Here is a 24,355-nt window from a genome sequence, read left to right as displayed (position 1 = left end):
TACAGTGAGACCAAGGCTACAAATGTGTGATTATGCCCAACTTAAATGTTCGTGTGTCAAGATGGAAGCCCCATCGAGGGTAAACAGGACTCGTCAATTTGGGTGGCCATCCTGTCACACTGAAGAATTACCTGGGCAAATACTATTTTATCAAATGGGTTAGAGTTAGGTAATAGTGTGTATGTTATGATATATCCATTTAAAGATGAAAATGAAGTGACTGTCCATGCCATTTCTGAACTATGGGATGTCTGTTCTCACACTGTGACATGGGGCCTTTCACTCAGCATCCCTTCAGCTCTGTGAGAGACAAACAAAACAAAACCACCCTATGCTTTGCAACCCCAGGGTCCTGGGATGGCCATAAATACAGTAACTGCTCTAGATGGGAAGAGCAGGGAAGAAGGGAGGAAACCTCAACAATGGCCACGTGTATACGCATAACCTTGGTCCTGAAACTTGGGCTTCCTTCCACTTGGCTGAGCAAGCTGGACCCTGCAAGTCGTGCTCACACCTCTTTCTTCCTCGGCCCCAGTATAAGTCCACCATGACTCCTCTGGATTTCACCTCCTAAATGTATTTTAGGTCCTTCCACTGCTCCCTAGTCCAAATTACAACACTCCTCCTCTGATCTACTGCAATGCTCTCCTAACTGGCCCCCCAGCATACACTACAGCTTACTCCCCAATTCATCTTCTCCATGACAGCCAAAGAAAATGCTTCGTAACAAATCTCTTCATGTTGACTTCTGCTTAGGACCATCAGTGGCTTCCCCCTGCTCTTGGAGTAAAGATACAACCCTATAACATGGTCGTCAAGGCATAGCCTAGTCTGTCCCTTTCCTCCTTCTCCAGGCCTACCACCTACCTCTCCCAACAGGCACACTTGCCTTCTTTCAGCACCCTGAGCAGGATGCTCCTTCCTGTCAACAACAGCCTTTACACATTCTTTGCTGGGACACTGTCCTCTGCCCTTTGTCCAGTAACGCATCCTGTAGGTTTTAGCTCAAGTCACACTGATCACACATCTATATAAGGTTTTTTGCTACCTGTTCTTGTAGGATTACATTCCTATCACTCCAGGACTTATCTCAATTTGAAGTACATTTTTATTAGTGTGACTGTCCTACGTTACTCTTTCCCATTAGATTATAAATTCTATGAGAGCAAAAACCATTTCAATTTTATTTCTCACCATCATATTTCCAGGGCCCAGCACAATGCCTGGCATGTAGCAGGTGCTCACTGGAAGCAAAATTTTTAGTAAGGCTCCACTTACTGGAGAGTAACATAACCCTTGGCTGGAGAATACATAAATCACCAATGCAGGTACCCAGATGTGGCTTATCAAAGACTTGGAGCTGCAGGGGTTCCTTTTCTACAAGGGGAAGGGCCTCCTGGGGAAGCATCAGCCTTCCACACTGATACGAGCCCCTCACTCTTGGAGAAGAAAGAGAATTTGAGCACCACACACGCTGCTGCCCATCCTCATTAGACTTCTCCTGCAGGGAACCCACTCTTAGATACTGGTTAAATGGTTGCCCTTCCAAACTCCTGCAAACAAAGACAAAAACAAAATACAAGACGAAACAAACAAAACCCCATTAGAAACGTAACTAATGACATGGGGTAGAGTTTCAACATAAATATAGGAAAGGAGTTTTACTAGTATTGAAATCAATTTTAAAACTATAAATAAAATATTAAATTTCATACCAGTTCTCTTATAGTTCCTATTTTAACAGGGCTTCAGATATTGGCTGCTTAGAATGCAATGACCAGAGTCTGACTTGTTTTGTGCTAGTCACTATTTTTATGGTATAAATCAGACAAACTGTTTAGAAGATTCAATATTATCTGTTACTCCCTCAAAAAAGAGGATATCACATAATAGAATCATTAGTTCAGACTAGTTTTAATTAAAGGCTAATAAAAAGGATAAATATCAGGCTTGTTTTAAAAACAATAACTTATAAGTATTATTCTTATAACTATACTACTAGAGACATGCATAATTTTACCCCCCTCCCTTTTAGCTGAGTTGTTAGCCATTAATCTGCAAAAGGCATCTTTTTCAGGCACAGACCATATCACCATTAATTACGAAAATTTCCAAGTAGTAGAAAACCCTACTTGGATTTGAAAAACCATGCATAAAGCATTATTCAACATATTGTACTATCAGTATTATAACATTCAGAAAAAGCTAAAACATTCTTTATGTTTAATGGTACTGGATAAAATAAGCATAGAAGACTTGCAAACATAATATCTTCCATTTCACAGACGCTAAGAAATCAGATAGGGCAGGTCAATTGATTTGCAGAAACACATACAACCAAGAAAGACAGCAGGTCACAACTTCCAGGTTTTTCACTCACTTCTTAGCAGAGGACGTTTTCTGACTGTGGGAAAGATTAGAAATGGAAGGAAAAATCGCACTGACTCCGTCCTCTCCACATTTCCTCTTCTCCCTTTACTCACACAGCCTGACCTCAAAATATAATTCATTTAATGAAACGAAAGGCAAGATTTATTACTGGTTCTCTCTCACCCATGAAAATCAGCTAACCTCTTTCAAACAAGGTATGAAAGGGAAATACTAAAATGAAGGCAGTGCCAGTCTACCAATAAATAGACAGTATTGACTTCTTCTGGATATACTTATCAGACAGTAATCTAAGTTCACTCCATTACCAAAATAATTTAAACCCCATGGTCAAATAGGAACATAAACTCTGTTGATTTATGAGCCCAATATCTTCTGGGATGTGTCACCAATTTACGTGCTATGTCCCAGTGTGTTCGCACCTGGAGTTGGATAGAGGTGAAGGATAATGTAAAAAGGCTTGTAAACAGGCAGCTCCCTGTTGACTGCTTGCCTCAGGAAGATCTCAGCATTAGCTATATATTTCAGAAATTGCATGCGGAACGTTGTGCTTACAAACGTGCTACAGGAAGGGTCAGCTCTGGACAACTTAAAGCACTTACGAAAGAAACATGCATGATTATACCACACTCAGGGTCACAGTACCTAGGTTTGAGATCAAAATGTAGTCGGAGCAAAGAAAGATTTGAAAGTTTGAGACCTTGCCAATCAAAGGCAGCTAGTGTGCCATTTTCATTTAAAGAAGAAGAGAAGGGTCAACAATGACCACTGACATTATAAGACTATGATGTGAAGCAACACTGACATCTGGCCATGTATTTATCAAAAGGAATAAAGAATTTTCATTATGCTTATATTTTCAATTCAATGCAAGTTGATTCAGCCCAACTCTGAAATTTAGGAATGTCACTTATATTCACAGTTTCGAGCTGAACATTCATGATGGAACCTGCTAAGACCACAGGTGACTTTTCCCAAGAGTCCTGCTCTCAGGCACACACAGGTACCAGCAGCTGCATTAACACCATGGGTCCCTTAGCCACCTCTTCATGACAGATTCCTCACTCTTGTGGCAGAGGGGCAGTACATAACTATCCATTTCATCTGTACCAGTGGTTTCTAATTTTTTTCAGGGCTCGAGGGCTTCTTCTTTAAAGAAGTCTTAGGTAGAAGCCAAACACTGAAGGCTTAGGTTTTCCCAGGGACTACTGCTGGAGCATAGCTCTGCTCTAAGGATAAATATGCTTTACCTGGAAAGGACATGAAACTCACAATACGAACTTGGACTCAAATTCTAAAACAACTCTTGACATTGACTATGGATGTTAAAATAACATACCAATTGTCTAAGGTATGACTTAGAAAAACACATTTAATACTTGAATATGTGATGGCTATTAACTTATTTACTCTTTAATTCAACAACTATTTATTATCCACTTACTATAAACCCTGTACTGAGAACTAAGTACATAACAGTAACTCAAACAGATACGGCCCTTGTTTTCAAGATGCTCAAAGTTCAATGGCTATCATATATCAACTGAGGTAAGTGTTATGACAAACAAGATCAAGTTAAAATGGAAAATTTGGAGTTTAACTTCTTCTTTAAGTAAGCACTTCTTCATTAATTTCCCTTATATTACTAACCAAAAAAAAATTTCCTCTGTTTTTCCCTTCCTTCCTTCTTTCTTTCTTTGGAAAAACAAAACATGTCCTGGTTTGAAATACGATCTTGGACTAATCTAAAATCTATCAAGTATTTTTCAGGTCTAAGCACATTAACCATATTCCAGTTCTCTTTGCAGATGGAACCACATTTTATCTGGTATTTTCTACTCTTCTTTCCTTAAAGGTACAGAAATTATGTTGAAATTAAATTTCTGAAGGCTTATACAATACATATCTCCAAAATACTCTTGATATTAGGTAGACGTGCAAACAAACCATCCATGAGGCTTTCTAGAAGTTCAGAATGTTAAAAGAAATAACCAATTTTCCCTTCTGTAGTGCAATTTTGAGAAAATTAGGTGACAGAGCAGAGAAGAACGACGTTTTTTTGAGCACCTACTATGTAAAAGGTGCTGCACTATGATGATTATAGACATTCTCTCAATTAATCCTTACAATTAATTGATTAAGTTAGGTTTGTATGGTTTTCATTTTACGGAACTTGGACCTTGGCCTCACACCACACACAAAAATTAACACAAAATGGATTATAGCTCTAAATCTAAGACCTAAAACTATAAAACTTCTAGAAGAGAACATCAGAGAAAAATCTCTGTGGCCTTCAGTTAGGCAAAGATTTCTTAAAATATGACACTAAAAGGATGATCCACAAAGAACAAATTGATACAATGAGCTTCACTGAAATTTAAAACTTTTGCTCTTCAAACACCTTTAAGAAAGTGAGGACAACATACAAACTGGGAGAAAATATTTGCAAATCACATATCTTACAAAAAATTCATGTACAGAATATTTAAAAAACACTTGCAACTCAATTTTTAAAAAAGTGAAATATCAGAATAGGCTTTTCAACAAAGGTGATGTATGAATAGCTAATAACCACTTGAAAAGATGCTCAAAATCATTAGTCATCAGGGAAATAAAAATTAAACTCACATTGAGACACTACTACACACCCACTAGAATGGTTATTATCCAAAAGACTGACAATACCAGGTGTTGGTAAGGGTGTGCAGAAATTATACCCTCACGCATTGCTGGTACAGCCACTCTGTAAAACAGTTTGGCACATTCTTATAAAACCAATCATGTATCTACCATATAACTTAGTAATCTCACTCCTAGATATTTATTCCAGAGAAATGAAAACACATGTCCACACAAAGACTTGAAAGCAAACGTTCATAGAAGCATTATTTATAATAGCCCCCAAACTAGAAATAATCTAATCAACTGGATTTACAGCCATCAACTGACAAATGAGTAAATAAAATATGTTATACAATGAAATATTATTCAGACTTGGAGAAAAAATGCTAAATATTTGGCAAAGGGCTTGTATCTAAAATACACAACTCTTACAAGTCAGTAACCTAGTTCATCTCCTCCCTGAAGTGACCTCCTTCAACCCTCCGGTCCATCACCATTGCTTCCGTCTCTGAACTTACTTTCAGTAACCTTCACTGGGTATTTTTCTTGTAAAATCTTTCAGATCAGCCCCTGGTTGGGGTGATGGGATGTAAGGGGCATCAGTGATGAAAATATAACACAAATGGGCTGAGATGGGGCATGAATTCCCAAAGCTGAGGTGGCCTCATAACAAGAAGGATCTCTTCATCAGCTTGGTCTCTATCACTATAATATCTCCGTGGCCACTTGACTTGAAAATCCAGGAGCTTCCCAAGAGGTAAAATTGTCATTATATGCAGATGGCATGATACTATATATAGAAAACCCTAAAGACTCCACACAAAAACTACTAGAACTGATAAGCGAATTCAGCAAGGTAGCAGGATACAAGATTAACACACAGAAATCGATTGCATGCCTTTACACTAACAGGGAAGTATCAGAAATGGAATGTAAAAAAAAAAAAATCCCTTTTAAAATTGCATCAAAACAAAAAAAACTTAAGAATAAACCTGAGCAAGGAGGTGAAAGACACATATGCTGAGAACTATAAACTATTAATAAAGGAAATTGAAGATGATTCCAAAAAAATGGAACGATATCCCATGCTTTTGGATTGGAAAAATTAATATTGTTAAAATAGCCATACTACCCAAAGCAACCTACAGATTTAATGCGATCCCTATCAAATTACCCATGATGTTTTTCACAGAACTAGAACAAATAATTTTAAAATTTATATGGAACTATAAAAGACCCAGAATTCCCAAAGCAATCCTGAGGAAAAAGAACAAAGCAGGAGGCATAACCCTCTCAGACTTCAGACAATACTACAAAGATAAAGTAATCAAAATAGTGTGGTATTGGCACAACAACAGACAGGTGGGTCGATGGAACAGAATAGAGAGCCCAGAAATAAACCCACACATCTACAGTCAATTAATCTTCAACAAAGGAGGCAAGATTATACAACAGAGAAAAGATTATATACAATGGAGAAAAGACAGTCTCTTCAGCAAGCGGTGTTGGAAAAGTTGGACAGCCACATGTAAATCAATGAAGTTAGAACACACCTTCACACCATACAAAAAAATAAACTCAAAATGGCTTAAAGACTTAAATATAAGACATGACACCATAAAACTCCTAGAACATAGGCAAAATATTCTCTGACATAAATCATACCAATGATCAATGGTCAATCTCCCAAGGCAATAGAAGTAAAAGCAAAAATAAACAAATGGTACCTAATCAAACTTAGAAGCTTTTGCACAGCAAAGGAAACCGTAATAAAAATGAAAAGACAACCTAGACTGGGAGAAAATATTTGCAAACGATATGACCAACAAGAGCTTAATTTCCAAAATATACAAATAACTCATACAACTCAAGAACAGAAAAACAAATGACCCAATCAAAAAATGGGCAGAAGACCTAAATAGACATTTCTCCAAAGAGGACATACAGGTTGTCAATAGGCATATGAAAAGATGCTCATCATCACTAATTATTAGATAAATGCAAATCAAAACTACAATGAGGTACCACCTCACAGCAGTCAGAATGGCCATCATTTAAAAATCTACAAATAACAAATGCTGGAGAGGGTGTAGAGAAAAGGGAACCCACATACACTGTTGGTAGGAATGTAAATTGGAATTCCATAGTGTTTTCCACTATGGAAAACAGTATAGAGGTTCTGTTAAAAACTAAAAATGGAGCTGCCGTATGATCCAGCAGTCCCACCCCTGGGCATATATCTGGACAAAACTATAATTCAAAAAGATACATGCACCCCTATGTCCATAGAAGCACTACTCACAATAGCCAAGACATGGAAACAACCTAAATGTCCATCAACAGATGAATGGATAAAGAAGATGTGGTATATATATATAATGGAATACTATTCAGCCATAAAAAAGAATGAAATAATGCCATTTTCAGCAACATCATGGACCTAGAGATTATCATACTAAGTGAAGTAAATCATAAAAAGAAAGATAAATACCAAATGATATCATTTGTATGTGGAATCTAAAATGTGACACAAATTAACTTATTTATGCAACAGAAATAGACTCAAAGACATAGAGAAGAGACTTGTGGTTGCCAAGGGGGAGGCAGGTGCAGGAGGGATGGAGTGGGAGTTTGGGATTAGCAGATGCAAACTATTATACATAGACTGGATAAACAACAAAGCTGCCTACTGTACAGCACAGGCAACTATATTTAATATCCTATGATAAACCATAATGGAAGGAATATAAAAAAGAATGTGTAGAGATAGATAGATAGACAACTGAATCACTTTCCTGTACAGCAGAAATTAACACAACATTGTAAATCACCTATACTTCAATAAAATAAAGTTTTTTAAAAACTTGGAAAAGAAAAGAAAATCCATGAGCTTCCCAGAATCCCACAGCATAGAATGTTTCTGATAACAACATTTTTCTTAGTCTTTCAAATCCACCTGGGTATTTTATTTTGCCTCCAGAACACCCAGGATCACTCCTTCACCTATGCTTACACATCTTGAATCCTCCATGGTGCCTAAAACAGCACTGAATACATAGGTCAAAAAGAATGATATGACTGGATATTCCCAAACACGGGTAGATTTGGATCATGGTGACTGCCACCCTTGGGATTAAGCCCTGTGTTGAAAAGAGACAATAAAGTCCTGGAAATTAATAACACCGCCCCCAAGTTCAATGTAGTTATTTTTATCTTGTTAGAGTGAAGATGAGATGCTATATACCTTTGAGTTCCCTTGGAAAGAAAAGGATGGGAAAGAAACACCAAAAACTGTCTCCTGGTGAATAAGTTCCTCAAACCAATCACCTTGAGATAATCACCAAAAGAGAAATAAGAGAAATACTGTCAAGTGAAGGAGGCATGTATCTGAAGAAAAATGTAATTGACACTGTGTCTTCAGGGCTACTAGTTAATATCCTGCATGGGACACCAGGGCAATGACATACTTTTCTTCAGAGGATCACAATGCTGAATGGAAACTGTCAATATGATAGCTACAGAATCATGGGCAGAGATGCATACAATTTATGAAACAGAAAGGGAGTCCAACTCAAATAAGGGCTTCAACATTCTGTTAGTATGCCCCAGGTTTCAAGGCAAAAAGCCACACCAGAATTACACAAAAGAGAATAAAATTCCAGGACCTGGTAAGTACTCACCCCCACCAACTTGAGACAGTTCATGAAACTTATGAAACTAGTTAGAGCCTCGGTGAAGAGCACATAATTTAGAGAGTTGAAGAATCAGATGAAAGCTGACCTTAGGTAGGAGCCCCTGCCCAGCAACTGCAGATTTAGTCCTCAAAGATATAACCAGAGTCTATGCCTCTGAATGGCCTTGAGGTTCTTTGATTATTTTTTCTTAGTAAACTCCTAGCCAGCATAGTAATACTACTCCCCCTTGGTGGGTAGATTCTATTTACTTATCTATCATTAAAATGTGTTTAAATACAGATTGTATTTAACAGATTATCCAATGCAAACTGTGTTCATATAAAGGTGCAGTAATATGCTTTGTAAATACTGTACTGCTGTATGTGTTGTTTGCTTTTTGAAGATGTTTAAAACAGAAGAATTTGAACTGCTAAATTAATGTCTAATTTATTAGCATTATGGACACTGAGTCCTTAAAAAAATTGTGACATTTGTGAGGATTACATACATTAAACCTATAAGCATAGTTAAGATGTCCAAGGAAATTTGATCACTTAAATGTAAAATGGTTAGAATTTGATCTATCAATTTATACATTATATAAACATTAATCAAGGAACAAATGAGTTTGTTTTAAATTTTTCTGTAAAAAATTTTAGATTTATAAATAAGAAAATTTGTTAGCTGAATTTGAAGGCTTAAAAAAGTAGATTTTAAACTGAATATTGATTAAAATCAAAGTAATAACAGGTTCTTTTTCTTTACATGTATAAAAGGCTTCCCAAGGACGTAAAAATCCACAGGAATTTGGCAAAGCCCTTCACCTCACAGACTCTCAGCTCTACAGCCAAGAAAGAGAAGCAAGGGTGCCCCTCTTGAGTGGTTAAATGCCATGTGGGCCATACCTACAGAATCCTAAACCAGTAAAAGTTCCTGGAGCCTTCTCTGGAAAATTCCATTGATTCTAGAAGAACCAAGACTGGGGGTGGGTGGGGGGAGCATCAGTCTGTAGCACACATAACACAGATGGTCTGGGATGGGGCATGACTTCCATCTGACTTAAAAATCCAGGGTACCTCACAATCTAGGTGCCAACAGGAATCCAAAAACACTTCCCAGGATCCTATAACATAAGATAGAGTTTCTTGGAAAACTTTTTTCTTAGTTTCTCAAACCCCCTCAGATATTTTCTTTTGTATCCTGCACATTCAGAGTCACCCCTATGCCTATACTTGCCAAGTGGGGCCTTGTGGAGGTGCTGAACCCTGAGCAGTTAGGTACAAGGTCTTCTACCACAGCGACACTAAAGTCACAGAGAGCAGACTTCCTGGAAAGGTGCCCCAAGGCACAGAGGCAACAAGCAATGGAATGCAGGGGGCCAACCTACATTCTGCACCTGACTCTGTCACCCCTAATTTGGGGAACTCGCACAAATCATAGGGTTTTTGTGACTCAGCAATTATCATATCTATGAAATGAGCACGAACTTATTCTGGAGCCGGGTTTGTCATGAAAAGCCAATGAAATAACACTTTATAAACATGCAGAAAAATACATGCACAAATGCAGAGAACTGGGTTATTACAAAGTCTAAAGATGCCAGGACTGCTTTACAGCAAGTGGAAACAATAATCTGACTCTGAAATCTCACCTGTACAGATAACCCATTTAACCTAACAAGTAGGAATAAAGTTCTAAGGACACATCTTCTAACCAGATTTCATCAAGACCAGAAAAGGGCAGCATAAACTAGATGGGGGAGGAAAAAGGGAAAAAAAAGTTCTACAGCCTGAAGTTAATTACCTAAAAATTTTGATTTTGTGCCTACCATGTTAGCTACATGGTAAATTAGCTCATTTAGTCCTTTCAATAACCTCAGAAGGTATAAATTATCATTCCCTTTTTAGTGGGGAAAAAATGGGCTTCAAACAGGTTTGAGCAACCTGCCTATAACTGAGGAAAAAAATAGCTTTAAGAACTTCAGTTTGCACTGTACAGCCCACAAAAACTAAAGGCCATGACAGTCCATCCCTAGAATCCTGAAGTGTACAGTTCTCGTGCTTTTTTCACATTTCAACGGACGCTGAAAAATGTAGCAAGTCTTCATGGAAATTTCAGTGATGGACTCTTGCTGTCGAATTTCTAAATGGTCCTGTTTCTCTTCGCAAGCCCAGTGGTGAATGTTAAGTGCTTGTCCTGAAACTATCCGGATCACACTGCACCATCTTCCTCCCTTGAAATGAGCTCCAAGTGCAGAGGAAGGGAAGCAGCCATCATTCTAGGGTCATCATAGGCATGCCAGAGGATCCCAGGTTTTAGCAAAGGGTAATAGGGGGCCCTGGAATCGCCATGCCCCTTGAATTCTCTCCTGTGGGCAACTTTCATCCCCATCAAAATAGTAGGAGACTACAAAAAAATTCATCAGGAAGTGTGTCGCAGTTTCATAGACTGACAGATGGAGGCGTGTAGCAATACATCTTTTGTTACTTCCCTTGACAGCTATAGATTGCATGCTGTGTTTAACTGGGCCGATACACATATCCTGCAGGTGTACTGTTGACAGAAAAGATTTGGGACATTTTTCTGGCTATCACAGAAATAAAGTACCTAGGTCTGGAAAGAAATTTTCTGGTAGTCCAAAGACTGTTTCTCTCTACAACTCCAGACACTCCCTCTAGTCACATAACCCTAACAAAGGCATTTTAATGCCCAGCAAATTTATTTTCAAACATGGATAGGCCAGCCTGCATTAAAGGTTTCTCTTCTGTTGGGAGCATAACGTGATCATAATCAGTGATTCTATAAATAAGGGAATGCATTTCTTTACTAAAGCATCAGGCTTCATAAAAGACTATATTTATATGTAAATAAGCACTTTGGGATAATTAAACTTGATGTTCTAGATTTTATTTTCATAGTTAAAAAAACTGAAGTTGTGTTGTACCCTTACGGCAGTTCTAGTTAGCAAGTACCCGCAGCTTAGAGAAGCTAGTTCTCCCCTAGCCAGTCACACTGACGTCATGTTGCCTTTGATGAAAGGGCCTTCCCAGAAGCACTCACGCCTGATTAAGCACATTGTGTGGATTAGGGAGTTTTCAGACAAACAGAAGAAAAAATCATTTTCTACCCCCAGTTTCAGACGGCACAGGTATATTATCTAATGAAAACAAGATTTCTCTGAGGAATATGGAATACATCTAATGTTTCCACACAAATAATTATTCTGCCACAATCTGCAAGATGCTGAGACAGAGGCAGACATGGTCACATTTTTCTTCTGTCCTGATGAAACTCCCCATTAGGGAACCAAGCAGGGTTCCCATCTCCCAGAAGACAGTTCTGATGTTGATGGATAGCAAAAGTGGAAGCGGGACAATCATAAGAATTAACCCACATGGGCTGAAAAATGGTGATATAAATGTAGTTACATTATATCACATATGAGAATGAGTATGATTCTTTTTTTTTGGGAGGGGAGGGGAGCAGAGATAGGTTTATTGCAGGGTCATGCAAGGAGAATGGGTGGCTCATGCTTCCCAAAACCCCTATCTCTCCAAAGGGTTTCAGCAAAGCATTTTTTTAAATATATATATATGTGATTTCTATGTGAACATATTTATAACATACTTAATTATACACATACATTATGTTTTGAAATATAACATCAAATTCCCCATATCCAACTGAAGTCTAGTTGACATACTATGAGGGCAATGAATCATGTAGCTTTCATTAATTTCGGTGGGAAACACAGACCCCCATCCATCCCTGACCATCCTTTAAATTTTAAAAGCTTGCTTTGTAAAATCCATGACTTCGCCTTTTGGGAACCTGGATGATGAGCAGGACGGAGCACGTAGCTAATGGAGTGGATGTACAGAGTGCTGCAAACCGACCAAAACAGCGTGGCTGCTTTACAGAAAGGGAAATTACATTCTGCCTATGAGTCAGAGCTTCTGACACCACAAGGTAAGCAGTCTCCTAAAATGCCCCAGGACAATACATGTGTGATGGTTAATTTTATGCGTCAACTTGACAGGGCCACAGGTGCCCAGATATTAGGTATTTGGTCAAACATTATTCGAGGTGAGTCTGTGAGGGTGTTATTGGATGACTTGAGTATGTGAATTGATAGACTAAGCAGACGATCCTCCTAGGGCCCATGCAACCAAGTGGAGGCCTGAAGAGAACAAAAAGGCTGACCCTTGCCCAAATAAAGGGGAATTCTTCTTGCCTGACTGGTTTCGAGTTGGGACTCAGTTTTTTCCTGACTGGACTTGAAGCTCTTCCTGGGTCTTGAGCCTGCTGGCCCTTGAACTAGAATTACACTATCTGCTCTCCTGTCTTCAGTCTGCTGACTACGATCTTGGGACTTCTCAGCTTCCAAAATCACCTGAGCCAACTCCTTATAATAAATCATACATATTATACATAGGTACTTGTAATATATTAAACACACACACACAGACACACTACTCTTACTGACTCTATTTCTCTGGAGAACCCTAATATAATATTATAAGGAAAAAGAAAACCTTCCCTATGGGGCCGCCAAAGGAGGAAAGCTGGGGATGTCTCATTCAGCACCAAGAGAACAAAGAGGAAGAGGCCACAGCAGCCAACAAACGGTGACGTTATTAGAAAGTATGTGAAATTTGAAAATACAACATGACAAATATTCCTACTTGGTTGGTGTAAGAGGCCTGGAACAAATAACTAAAAATGTACCAGACAGGAAAGGGCGCTGGGGAATATCGAGGGAGGAGAGGCTGGATGAAAGAGAGAAGACCTGCTCAAAGACAATTATAATTCTTTTCCCTGAAAAATATTATCATTCTCGCAAATTCATACAGACGCCCCTCTCCAATCTACATGAACTCACACCACCATGAGCACCGCCTCCCTCCCAGGCTAGAGCTGTGGCCACACACACGTACACGCACGCACACATAAGCGCCCCACTGCTAAACCGCAAATCCTTATCACATACGCTAAGTAATAGCTAATCAAGCTGTAGAGAATTTTTGCTTTTCCATTCTTGTTGATTTAAATGCCACGGTGCTTCTGAACAATCCTATGAAGTTTAGAGCCTTGTTCTCACAACACCCACAAATACTTTAAACCAAACTTGTGTGGGTTCACAGAGAGTGGGAACCGAAGTTATCAAAGGGAAGGCTTGTGGATTCAAAAAACTCCTAGGATCACAGCCACTCTTTTCCAACGTACAAGCTGAAGACAATCCAGGGAAGCTTAAGACCAGCTGGGTGTGTGGAGGCGAGTGAAGTGAAAGGGAATTTAGGATTCGTTAAATACTCTCGTGGATAAAGACCTAACTATTTGCTCAGGTGTTGGGATCAGTGCTCAGAAGTCTGTGTCCCATCCCCAATATGCTCCCCAACAAAGTCTTCTCTCTTTGGCTGGCTCAGTACTGACAGCCTGCACAAAAGAAGGCTGATTGATTCTGAAATAAGTGTGTAGCCTGGGCAGGGCTGACGAGAGCCTGTGTGTTTCTTTGCCTTTCTTGCCCTCACATACCTCTTTATCTCCCACTCTAAATGTCCTTTCTTCCCAGGGGTTAAGAACAGAGGCTCTGGAGCCCAACTCTGGGACTGAATACGCTTTCTGACACTTAACTAGCTGTGGGTCACCTTGAGAAAGTTATTTACTGCTTTGTGCCTCAGTTTCTGCAGTAGCCAGATGTAGAAAACTTGGCTTGTAAAGGTGTAAGGTTGTGAGGATGAAGTGATTCATGCGTGTCAAGCTCCTGAAGCAGTCCTGGCACGTGGTATATGTCCAGCAGTGTCAGCCCTACTGACCTGTGGACTCTCTGACTCAGGTCTCCTGACCCCAACAGGTGGGAAGTCGCTTCTGGCTCATTTATAGCATTTATCGCACTGTCTAGAAAGCACCTATTTACCAGCCTGCCTCCCCCCAGACTGAGCAGGAATCACACCTTCTTTCTCATTATCTCTGCCCGCACCCAGTGTGATGCTTGGCACACAGCAGATACTGCGTGCTTGAAGGGGTGGCCTAGTCTAACAAGGGGAGCATGGCACCTAAGGGCTGCTGCTTATGAAAAGCAATGGCAGTGCGGTAAAGTAAAGCTCCAGGTGGAATTCTGCAAAGAAACGTAACTCACCCTTTTGGTGTATGATCAAGTCCTGGGATTTTTAATTTGTTTAAACTCATCTGCTTTAAAATCTTTCAAATAAGGTAACTTGTGTTTACATACTTGTCCTTCTTAAAGGCATAGAGAAGTAAGCCTAACAAAGCTAACTGAATCAATGTTTCTTCGGCCCCAGGAGACCAAAATTCTAGAAATATTTATAAGCAACCTCATAAGGTTACATTTAATTATCAGTTGCACATAGTGCATAATTACTACTTTTAAAGAATAACATCTTTCCAAATACAAACAAGGGCATATCATCAACAGACCCAGGACAAGGCAGAAGTTACATTAGTGAGGCCTGGCTCCCCAGATGGACATTCCCCTTAAATGAAGAAGGGACAACAAGATGACCAGAAGACTAACCCTGGTCTCAGTTATCTGATTTGATCTCAGTTTCAAAAAACCTTCTGCTGAAAGTGCTTTTCTTGTGAAACATCCTGCTCAAAGGCAAGTCCCTGAGACACACAAACAGACAGACTGGCACGCACGTTTCCCACTCCAGACCACAGTTAAGAAACTCGGGAAAAGTCAGGGCCTTTTTCTTGCGTGATCTTTGTTACTCCCATATGAAACATCCACAGATGTTTCTGTCTGATCACAGATGTCACTGTCAGGTCAGATTAATAAAAGCCATATTCTCCAGCTAAGCAGAAAGAAAAAGAATAAAGGGATTCAAATATACAAACACTTTGTAACAGAAAAGAACAGGTGAATTCACATTTTATGTTTCTGACCACACACATTTTTCACTTAGTTAAAAGAATTTGAGAAGATGATTCTAAGTTCATCTACTATTTGGAATAATGACGGCTAAGGAACCTCCTAGAAAACAATACTCTTTGTGGTGGGAAAACAGAACACCTGAAATCAAATATTAAATGAAATGAGTTACTTCAAGAGCCGAAGTAAAGAGTCCCAAGAGGTTCAGCTGGTTTAGTTATACAGAAAGTAAACTGGGGAGCAGGCACCCAGGACCTTACTCACCACGATATCCTCGGGGAACGTGTCTCTGCTGAAGGAGCCGTCGTCAAACACGACCTCATAGAAGGTCTGCGCCGTCACAGCGATCACCCTGCAGCTGTAGTACCGGGTGTTGCGATGCTTCGTGATGACCGTCTGCCCCACAGCGATGCCCTTCTCGCCAGCCTTGGACTTCTAAGGAAGGGGCAGAGAAAGAGGAGAGAAAAGAAACAGGAGACAAAACAGAAAATAAAAGAAATATTTATTTAGAAAACATCATTGGTGTGGTCATGATATACACTTTTAATTGTTAAACCTTTTATTGGGGAGTAATTTCAAACAGAAGTTGCAAGAATATGAATAATACAAAAACATACATATACTCTTTGACCCTTTACTCAGGTTCATCTATTGTTATTTATTGCTATTGTTAACATTTTACCATTTCCCTTTTTTTGCCTACTCTCTATTTTACATATGTGTATATTTAAGTATATATATATATATATATATATAAAAATAAAATTGTGTGTGTGTGCATGCCACAAACCATTTGAGAATAAGCTACATATAATCATGGGCTTTAACACCTAAATACATCAGTGTGTATTTTCTAAAAACAGGGATTTTCCTTTATATAACCACAGTACAGTTACTAACTTCAGTAAATTTAACATGGATGCCATACTTTAATCGACCATGCATATTCCAATTTTGTCAAGTGAGCCAATCACGATCTTTATGGCCCCCATCCTTTATGTACAGGATGCAGTCTTGAGTCACATACTGCATTTAGTTGCCAAGTCTCTTCGACCTCCTTTAATCTGGAACATTTCCACAGCCTTTCTTTGTCTTTTATGATCGTGATACTTTTGAAGGATACAGCTCTCCCTCCCCCTGCTTTTTCAGTAGAACATATGTCTGATGTTTCCTCATGATTCGATTCAGGTTATACATTCCTGGCCAGAATACCACTACCACAGAGACAATGTTGTATTCTTCTCAGGATATCACATCTGGAGGCACATGTTTGTCCACCTTTCAATGGTGATTTTAATTTTGATCCTGGTCAAAGAGTAGTCCGATTTCTTCATTCTGTAATGACTATTTTTCCCTTCCAACTAATAAGCAATCTGTGGGAGAGACTTTAACACCATGTAAATATCCTGTTCCTCCACATTTCTGCTGAGATTTAGCAACGACTGATGAGTCTTGCTTGATCCAATTTTACTATGATGGTGATGATATGCTGATTTTTCCTGCTCCAGCACTCCCTCCACATTTACTAGTTGGCACCTGGCAGTTATTAAGCAAAAATCTCCTACCTTCCCCCCATCCATCCATCCATCCATCCGTCATCAGTATGGAATTATTAATTCCGCTGACCCAACTGTTTAGAATTCATACTATAATTAATAATTTTGGTGCTCAGATTATCCCAGATTTGGCCAATAGAAGCCTCTTCAATCTGTTTTCCTGTGCCCCTTAAGATATCTTTTTATTTCTTATCAGTTCCTTACTTTCTGGCCTAACAAGATATGTCAAGATCATCTTGCCTCAGCCCTGGAATTAACATTTCCCTGAGGAGTGTGGTTCATTTTAGAGGGCAGTGATATTAGAGAATAAGATCCAGGTGCTTAGGTGTGCTTATTCCTACAAAAGCACCATTGTTTCTCGACCCTTTCAGAAGACAGGCCAAAGAAATATATGCATGTAGATATATGTGTGTGTGTGGATATGTATACATACACACACACACACTATCACACTACAGGTATACATGAACATATGTATAACCATGGAAAACCATGGACTAGGTCTCAGAGTACATGTGTCATGCTATGGAAGCAGAAGGCTTCAGGATGAATGCTTCAGGAAGTGCTTGGCAGAGTGCTGGGCTCAGAGTAAGTACTCCAGAAATGTTAGCTTGCTGTATTTGGGGCTTTCTGTTTGTTTTCTTGCTTGCTTTATTTTTCAGAATAAGGCTGTTGCTCCCCTGTCAGGAGCTCATACAAACCCCATTCCTGCCAGGCAGAGAGGGTAGCCAACATCTTACAAGGAAGTCTGCTCTCAAACATTCAGTCCCTTTTACTCCCCAGCTCCAAGTATCATTCATCACCCTTATTCTTTTGATGCCACAAGCTCTGACCCACTAGGGGGGCCCTGAATCAAGCACTTGGGAAGGTCCAGGACCTTTGCTAAATGGGCCCTAGAAGGCACCGTCTCATGATCCCCAAGACACCAACATTAGTCTGACATGTCACCCCTAACCTAACCAGAAACCTAACCAGAAAGCCAAGATTCACTAAACCCTAGTGTTTTCTGACAGCAGTATTTATAACGTTACTGGGAAATAAAGTGTCATCAATTCAGAATCTTGGTTTAATTAGAGGTTTTACTTATTTTTTCCCTGAATTTCAAAAAAGGCTAAAACACCTTGTAGGAAACATATAAAGTGCTATGCTTAATCTTTTCCTTCTGGAAACCAAAGAAGAGATGCCCAGAGAGTTAATGATTCACTAATTCCTTCAACAGTCATGTGTTGCCAGCCAGTGGGCACCAAGCACCTCCCCTGGTGCTGGGGACTCACACAAAAACCACTGAGACTTGATTCCTGTTCCCGGGAACAGGCCCACAAAGGTATGTGCCATGAAGTTATCTTACAGGTGGCATGATTCAAGACTGGTGACACTGTAGCATGCCATCTACAGCATGTCTTCATACTCACAGGCAGAATTCGGGGAGGAGAGCAATGAAGCACCAAGTACTGGGCACGAGCAAAAGTCCAGAAGCAGGAAACAGCCCATTCTGTTCTGGGAACAGCAAGAGATCTGCTGTTGTGTGGGAGGGGAAGCGGGGAGGAAGGAGAACACTTGAGAAATGGCCTGGGGCCCAGAGGTCAGGCTATGGGGTAGAGGGGAGTAGAGCAGCTCTTATGCCATCCTAAGGAGTCTATATATTACCCTGTGAGCCTAAGGAAGCCACTGAGAGGACTAGGCATAGAAGAAAAATGATCCAGGTCTGTGTGGCTTTTAGGGGAGAAGGGGCATCTCCATGTGGGAGATGAGGGCCTACAGACAAAGATGCTCATGACTTGAGCAGAGGGCCAACTGTCTCCCAAACGTGTTCCTAAGAGTCCTCTCCTTGTAGAGTGAGCTCTGCCATCTAGTTTCTCACAGGCCTAACAAAACAAAAGGATATTTTCCTTCTTGAAATCGTTCCCTACTGATTGCTAGGTTGGTTGGGAAATTTTTCTGTGCCTTTAGGTGTAGTTAGCTGTGTAAACATTTTGACAAAGGACAAGAGCAAGAAGCCTGTAGTGATTTAAACGTACTTTGCTTGAAGTAGAAATCTTTAACAGCTAGGCCACATATGCCAAAATAATTCCCTAGTTTCCCACTTCATTCCTCTGCCCAACCCCTTTAAATATATCTAACCTTTCAAAGTAAGAGAACAACTGAGATGTAATAATAAATTCGAGTGAGGGCACAGTCTGCAGAGTTCTGTAACTCCAAAATTGGGCCCATGACTACTGCTTACGATTGTATCAGGGCTCCCCTGGTGGCGCAGTGGTTGAGAGTCCGCCTGCCAATGCAGGGGACACGGGTTCGAGCCCTGGTCCAGGAAGATCCCACATGCCACAGAGCGACTAAGCCCGTGCGCCACAACTACTGAGCCTGTGCTCTAGAGCCCACCAGCCACAACTACTGGGCCCACGTGCCACAACTACTGAAACCCGTGCACCTAGAGCCCATGCTCCACAACAAGACAACCACTGCAATGAGAAGCCTGCACACCACAATGAAGAGTAGCCCCCACTCACCACAACTAAAGAAAGCCTGCATGCAACAACGAAGATCCAATGCAACCAAAAATTAAAAAATAAAAAAAATAAAAGATTGTATCAGTTACAACTGACCCTAGGAGGCGAAGGTTGCAACTTGTTTGGCTAAACACAGTGGTCCTTAGTGACCTGGATTAGGGCCAAAAAAGGCTTCATGCTGGCAGCATATTTTTGCAAATGCTGTTCCTCTTTGTCAAACCACCTTAAAAACACTCATAGTCAGAATTGCATGTACTGTATTTTACTATGATAATAGTTTCATTGTGCATATTTTATTAAAATTGGAATGCACCTGCTAAGGAAACAATGTTTTGGATTTGAATTATAAGCTCAGCTTCCTCCTAGCTGTGTGATCTTGGGGATGTTATATAACCTTTAGCAGCCTCAGTTTGCTCATCTGTAGAAGGGACAATAATACTTACATTAAAGGTTTCCTATAAGAGGAAGTACATAAAATGCATAGACTCATAGGCAGTTGATTCTCGGCAACTGTTAACTGGCTTCGTTTTAAGAACTGAAGAACATACGTGAGAACCTAGCCCCAGGTTAATACACCACTCTTCCCTACCGTACCCCAGTAACTAGCATATACAACTGTGCAGCACCCTAGTTTCACATGACAAGGCTCAATCCAGCTCTAAATAATCACTGTCCTGCTCTTTATCTCATCCCCTTCTGACTCTAATTCTTGTCAAACAGGGGCACATAGCTATGGCTCTTAGGAAGGAAGGCATAAATAATGTGGTCTCCTCCCTCGACCCCCAAGGCTCTCAAAGCCTTTGTTTACAACTCTCTTAAGGCTCTGGTCAAATGTCACTTTCACTGACTATCCCTCCTATAACAGGGCAAAATCCACAGGTCAGTGCCAGGACCTCTTTGTCTTTTTATTTGTGGCGCCCAGTACACTGCGTACAACACTGCTGCTGTCAGATGAACAATGAATGAATAAATGAATGGAAAAATGAATGAACAGGAAAAAACTAAATAAATGAACTGTGATGAGGGGTAGAGACACATTTTTTAAATGGGAGAATATTGATTCTAATTATTCACTGTCCAGAAAAGGGCAAAAAGAAACAAAGGGGAGTTTTAGGAAGAAGTTCCTCTTTCTTAGGGTGGGTAGACATGTATGAAGGTAAGAGGAGGAAATAAAGGAGGTTTATAGTGAGATTCACAAGGTCTGGAAAGTAGAAGCAGCCAGTCAAGGGAAAAGAAAAGTGACAAAGACTCGACAGAGAAAAGGTCGATTCTAGACCACAACCATTTTCTTCCTGCTAGGACACGAAATTTATGCAAACTGGCTGATTGGAAAGATAGCCAGCACACAAATTAAATATACAGCCTTCATCTAAATAAAAATTTTCATAAGCCTCAAGCATGACCATTTCATGGGGAGTACTAAAGAAAACAGATTTTTTTCATAATGTTACTTTAATATGATTTCTGATTTATTTTTGCAGGAAAAGTTTATTGACAAGCATATCCCATAACTGATTATACATCCTCAATAATATTTCCTGTCAGAAAAGCCTAAGAACCTACTGATGTTAAGAATGTCATTTCTGATCAGAGAAGACGGACATTACGCAAGGGGCTCCATCAGATTATAGAAGTGGCTACGGTTTTCTAAGATTAGTGCACAGGCTAAGGCTGGTGAAAGTCACATTTTCTTTAACATGCACTAAGCAGAAATCAACAGTGGTTTAAGAAAAAACACGACTTAAAGAAAAGCTAGAACCAGTTCAAAATTCTGGGGATGTGAAAAAAAAAATGTTAACTAAGAAAATGTTACAGACATTTCGCAAAAGCATCAAAGAGTCACTGGTACACATAACACAGATATGTTACCAACACATGTCCATACATGTGAGTTAATTAGACTCTCCCAATAACTCTGTGAAGCAGTTGTTATTTTCATTAAACAGATGAAGTCACTGAGGTACAAGGTCAAGTGACTTTTCCAAGATCTCAGAGCTGGTGAGAGGCTGAAGTGGGGCCCAGAAGCAGATGCTCTCCCACCACAAGTGCCTTGGTACCATCAACCAGGAGAACACACGTGGAAAGAAATCAGAGGAGAAATAAAACTAACCAGGAAGTGAGACTAATGGAATTCAAGCAGTTCCCAGAGAAGTTACATTTCTTTCTTTTCTAACTGACTTACTGAGTTAGAACCTCCTCTGTTCTACATACGTTTTGAGGCACTTCATTTAATCTCCCCAGTATAATCACAGAGTTGAATTAGCAACTTGGATTTGGAGCCTATCTGAAGATGAAAAGTACAGAACGTATAATTGCATATGCTCTCAGTTTTCCTATGTGTACACACATGACACGCATACACACTGCAGTAAATTGCAAAAATGCTCACATACCTTCACACCTTCCTCTTTCCACATTCGTGAAAATGTGAGTTTGCAGCTCCTCCCCTCTAGAGCTGGAGTCTATTTCCCCAACCCTCAAATCTGAGCTAGGCTTGTGGCTTAGCCTGCTTTGCAAATGCAAAGCCTCTTGCACACTTCCACTGTCTCCCTAGGGACCCCAGATTCTGTCATGTGAACAAATTCAAGTTATCCTGCTGGCAGGTTAGAGACCATATTGACCAAAGCTGAGGCCCTACACATATAAGAGAACCCAGCCAAAAGAAGGCAAGCTGTTCTGCAGCTCACCACAGACAGATGAGGCAACCAGCCTGAAACAGAAGAAGCACCCAACTGAGCCCAGCCTTAACTTCTGACCTACAGAATCAGCAGCTAAAGAGTTGTCATTGTTTTAAGCCACTAAGTTTTGGGGTGGTTTGTCACATACACAACTTAGAAAAAAGAATACAGTGACCCTTGAAAAATGCAAGAGTTAGGGGCATCAACCACCCCCCGGACTTGCACAGTTAAAAACCCACATATAACTTTACAGTCGGCACTCCATATCCATGGATTCAATCAATCAAGGATTGTATAGAATTCAGTATGTATTTATGGGAAAAAAATCCACATATAGGTGGACCCACACAGTTTAAATCCATGTTGTTCAAGGGTTAAATGTACTAAGAAAATAATATAGTAAACTGTTAGCTATATACAATGCTAGGTAATGAAATTTTGTCTATTTGATTCTTTATGTACTTCTGTGTACCTTCCATTATACACAGTTGACCCTTGAACACAGGGGTTAGGGGCACCTTGGTCCCCTTCACAGTGAAAATATCTGCATAGCACTATCTCTGCCTCAAAAGCAAAAGAACTAGTACATGGCTTAACCAAGGGCAGGAAGCTGAAACAGTTTGAATGCAATCAGGACTCTTTTGATGCCACATACTGTGAACTCTAATCAAACACAAATTTTCTCCACACTTAGTTAATTTAAAGATCTAAAAAATGAAAATACAGGTACTATATTTTTTTGAAAAAAATCCACACATAAGTGGACCTGTGCAGTTCAAAGCCATGGTGTTCAAGAGTCAACTGTATTTCTTTAATTATGATCACCACAGCCTTCTGACCATCTGAACCAAGACTAAGGGAGCCAGGAAGCCCATATGCACATGTGCCCAGAAGGCCATTGAGAACGGAATGTTTGCTGCCATTGACCCCCTTGGTTAACTTGTGAGCCTGTGGATCCCTACTCAGAATAATGTTTTTAAATCCATAAAATAAAACAAGATTATCCTCTGCCCCCCCCAAAATTATATTGAAATAATATTGAAAAAACAAATTTGTGGTATAATAGCTATACTTCTTTAATAATGTACTAAATATTAATACCTAGTGGCAGGTCAAACAACTATTAATATCTTAATTTCAAAGTTACAATGGGAATCCAGCAGCCTGTGGAACAAAAACCACATTCACAGAAAGATAGACAAGATGAAAAGGCACAGGGTTATGTACCAGATGAAGGAACAAGATAAAACCCCAGAAAAACAACTAAATGAAGTGGAGATAGGCAACCTTCCAGAAAAAAAATTCAGAATAATAATAGTGAAGATGATCCAGGACCTCGGAAAAAGAATGGAGGCAAAGAGTGAGAAGATGCAAGAAATGTTTAACAGAGACCTAGAAGAATTAAAGAACAAACAAACAAAGATGAACAAAACAATAACTGAAATGGAAACTACACTAGAAGGAATCAATAGCAGAATAACTGAGGCAGAAGAACGGACAAGTGAACTGGAAGACAGAATGGTGGAATTCACTGCTGTGGAACAGAATAAAGAAAAAAGAAGGAAAAGAAATGAAGACAGCCTAAGAGTCCTCTGGGACAACATTAAACACGATAACATTCGCACTATAGGGGTCACAGAAGGAGAAGAGAGAGAGAAAGGACCCGAGAAAATATTTGAAGAGATTATAGTCAAAAACTTCCCTAACATGGGAAAGGAAATAGCCACCGAAGTCCAGGAAGCACAGAGAGTGCCACAGAGGATAAACCCAAGGAGAAACATGCAGAGACACATAGTAATCAAATTGGCAAAAATCAAAGGCAAAGAAAAATTATTGAAAGCAGCAAGGGAACAATGACAAATCACATACAAGGGCACTCCCATAAGGTTTACAGCTGATTTCTCAGCAGAATCTCTACAAGCCAGAAGGGAGTGACATGATATACTTAAAGTGATGGAAGAACCTACAACCAAGATTACTCTACCTGGCAAGGATCTCATTCAGATTCGATGGAGAAATCAAAAGATTTACAGACAAA

The 24,355-nt window shown here is 39.8% G+C and overlaps 1 protein-coding gene across 4 annotated transcripts in view; it reads right to left on the bottom strand.

The window, feature by feature from the left end:
- KDM4C (lysine demethylase 4C) overlaps positions 1 to 24,355 on the bottom strand; it is a 395,353-nt gene that overhangs the window by 35,969 nt on the left and 335,029 nt on the right. For all 4 annotated transcript variants that reach the window (XM_082842831.1, XM_082842830.1, XM_082842832.1 and 1 more), the window contains one exon: positions 15,841 to 16,011. In XM_082842831.1, the coding sequence (XP_082698957.1) occupies positions 15,841 to 16,011 (171 nt within the window). The remainder of the gene's footprint in view (positions 1 to 15,840; positions 16,012 to 24,355) is intronic.

This window comes from Leucopleurus acutus, assembly GCF_964270905.1.
Source record: "Leucopleurus acutus genome assembly, chromosome: 7".
Lineage (NCBI taxonomy): Eukaryota > Metazoa > Chordata > Mammalia > Artiodactyla > Delphinidae > Leucopleurus > Leucopleurus acutus.
This window is presented reverse-complemented; position numbering and strand designations above follow the sequence as displayed.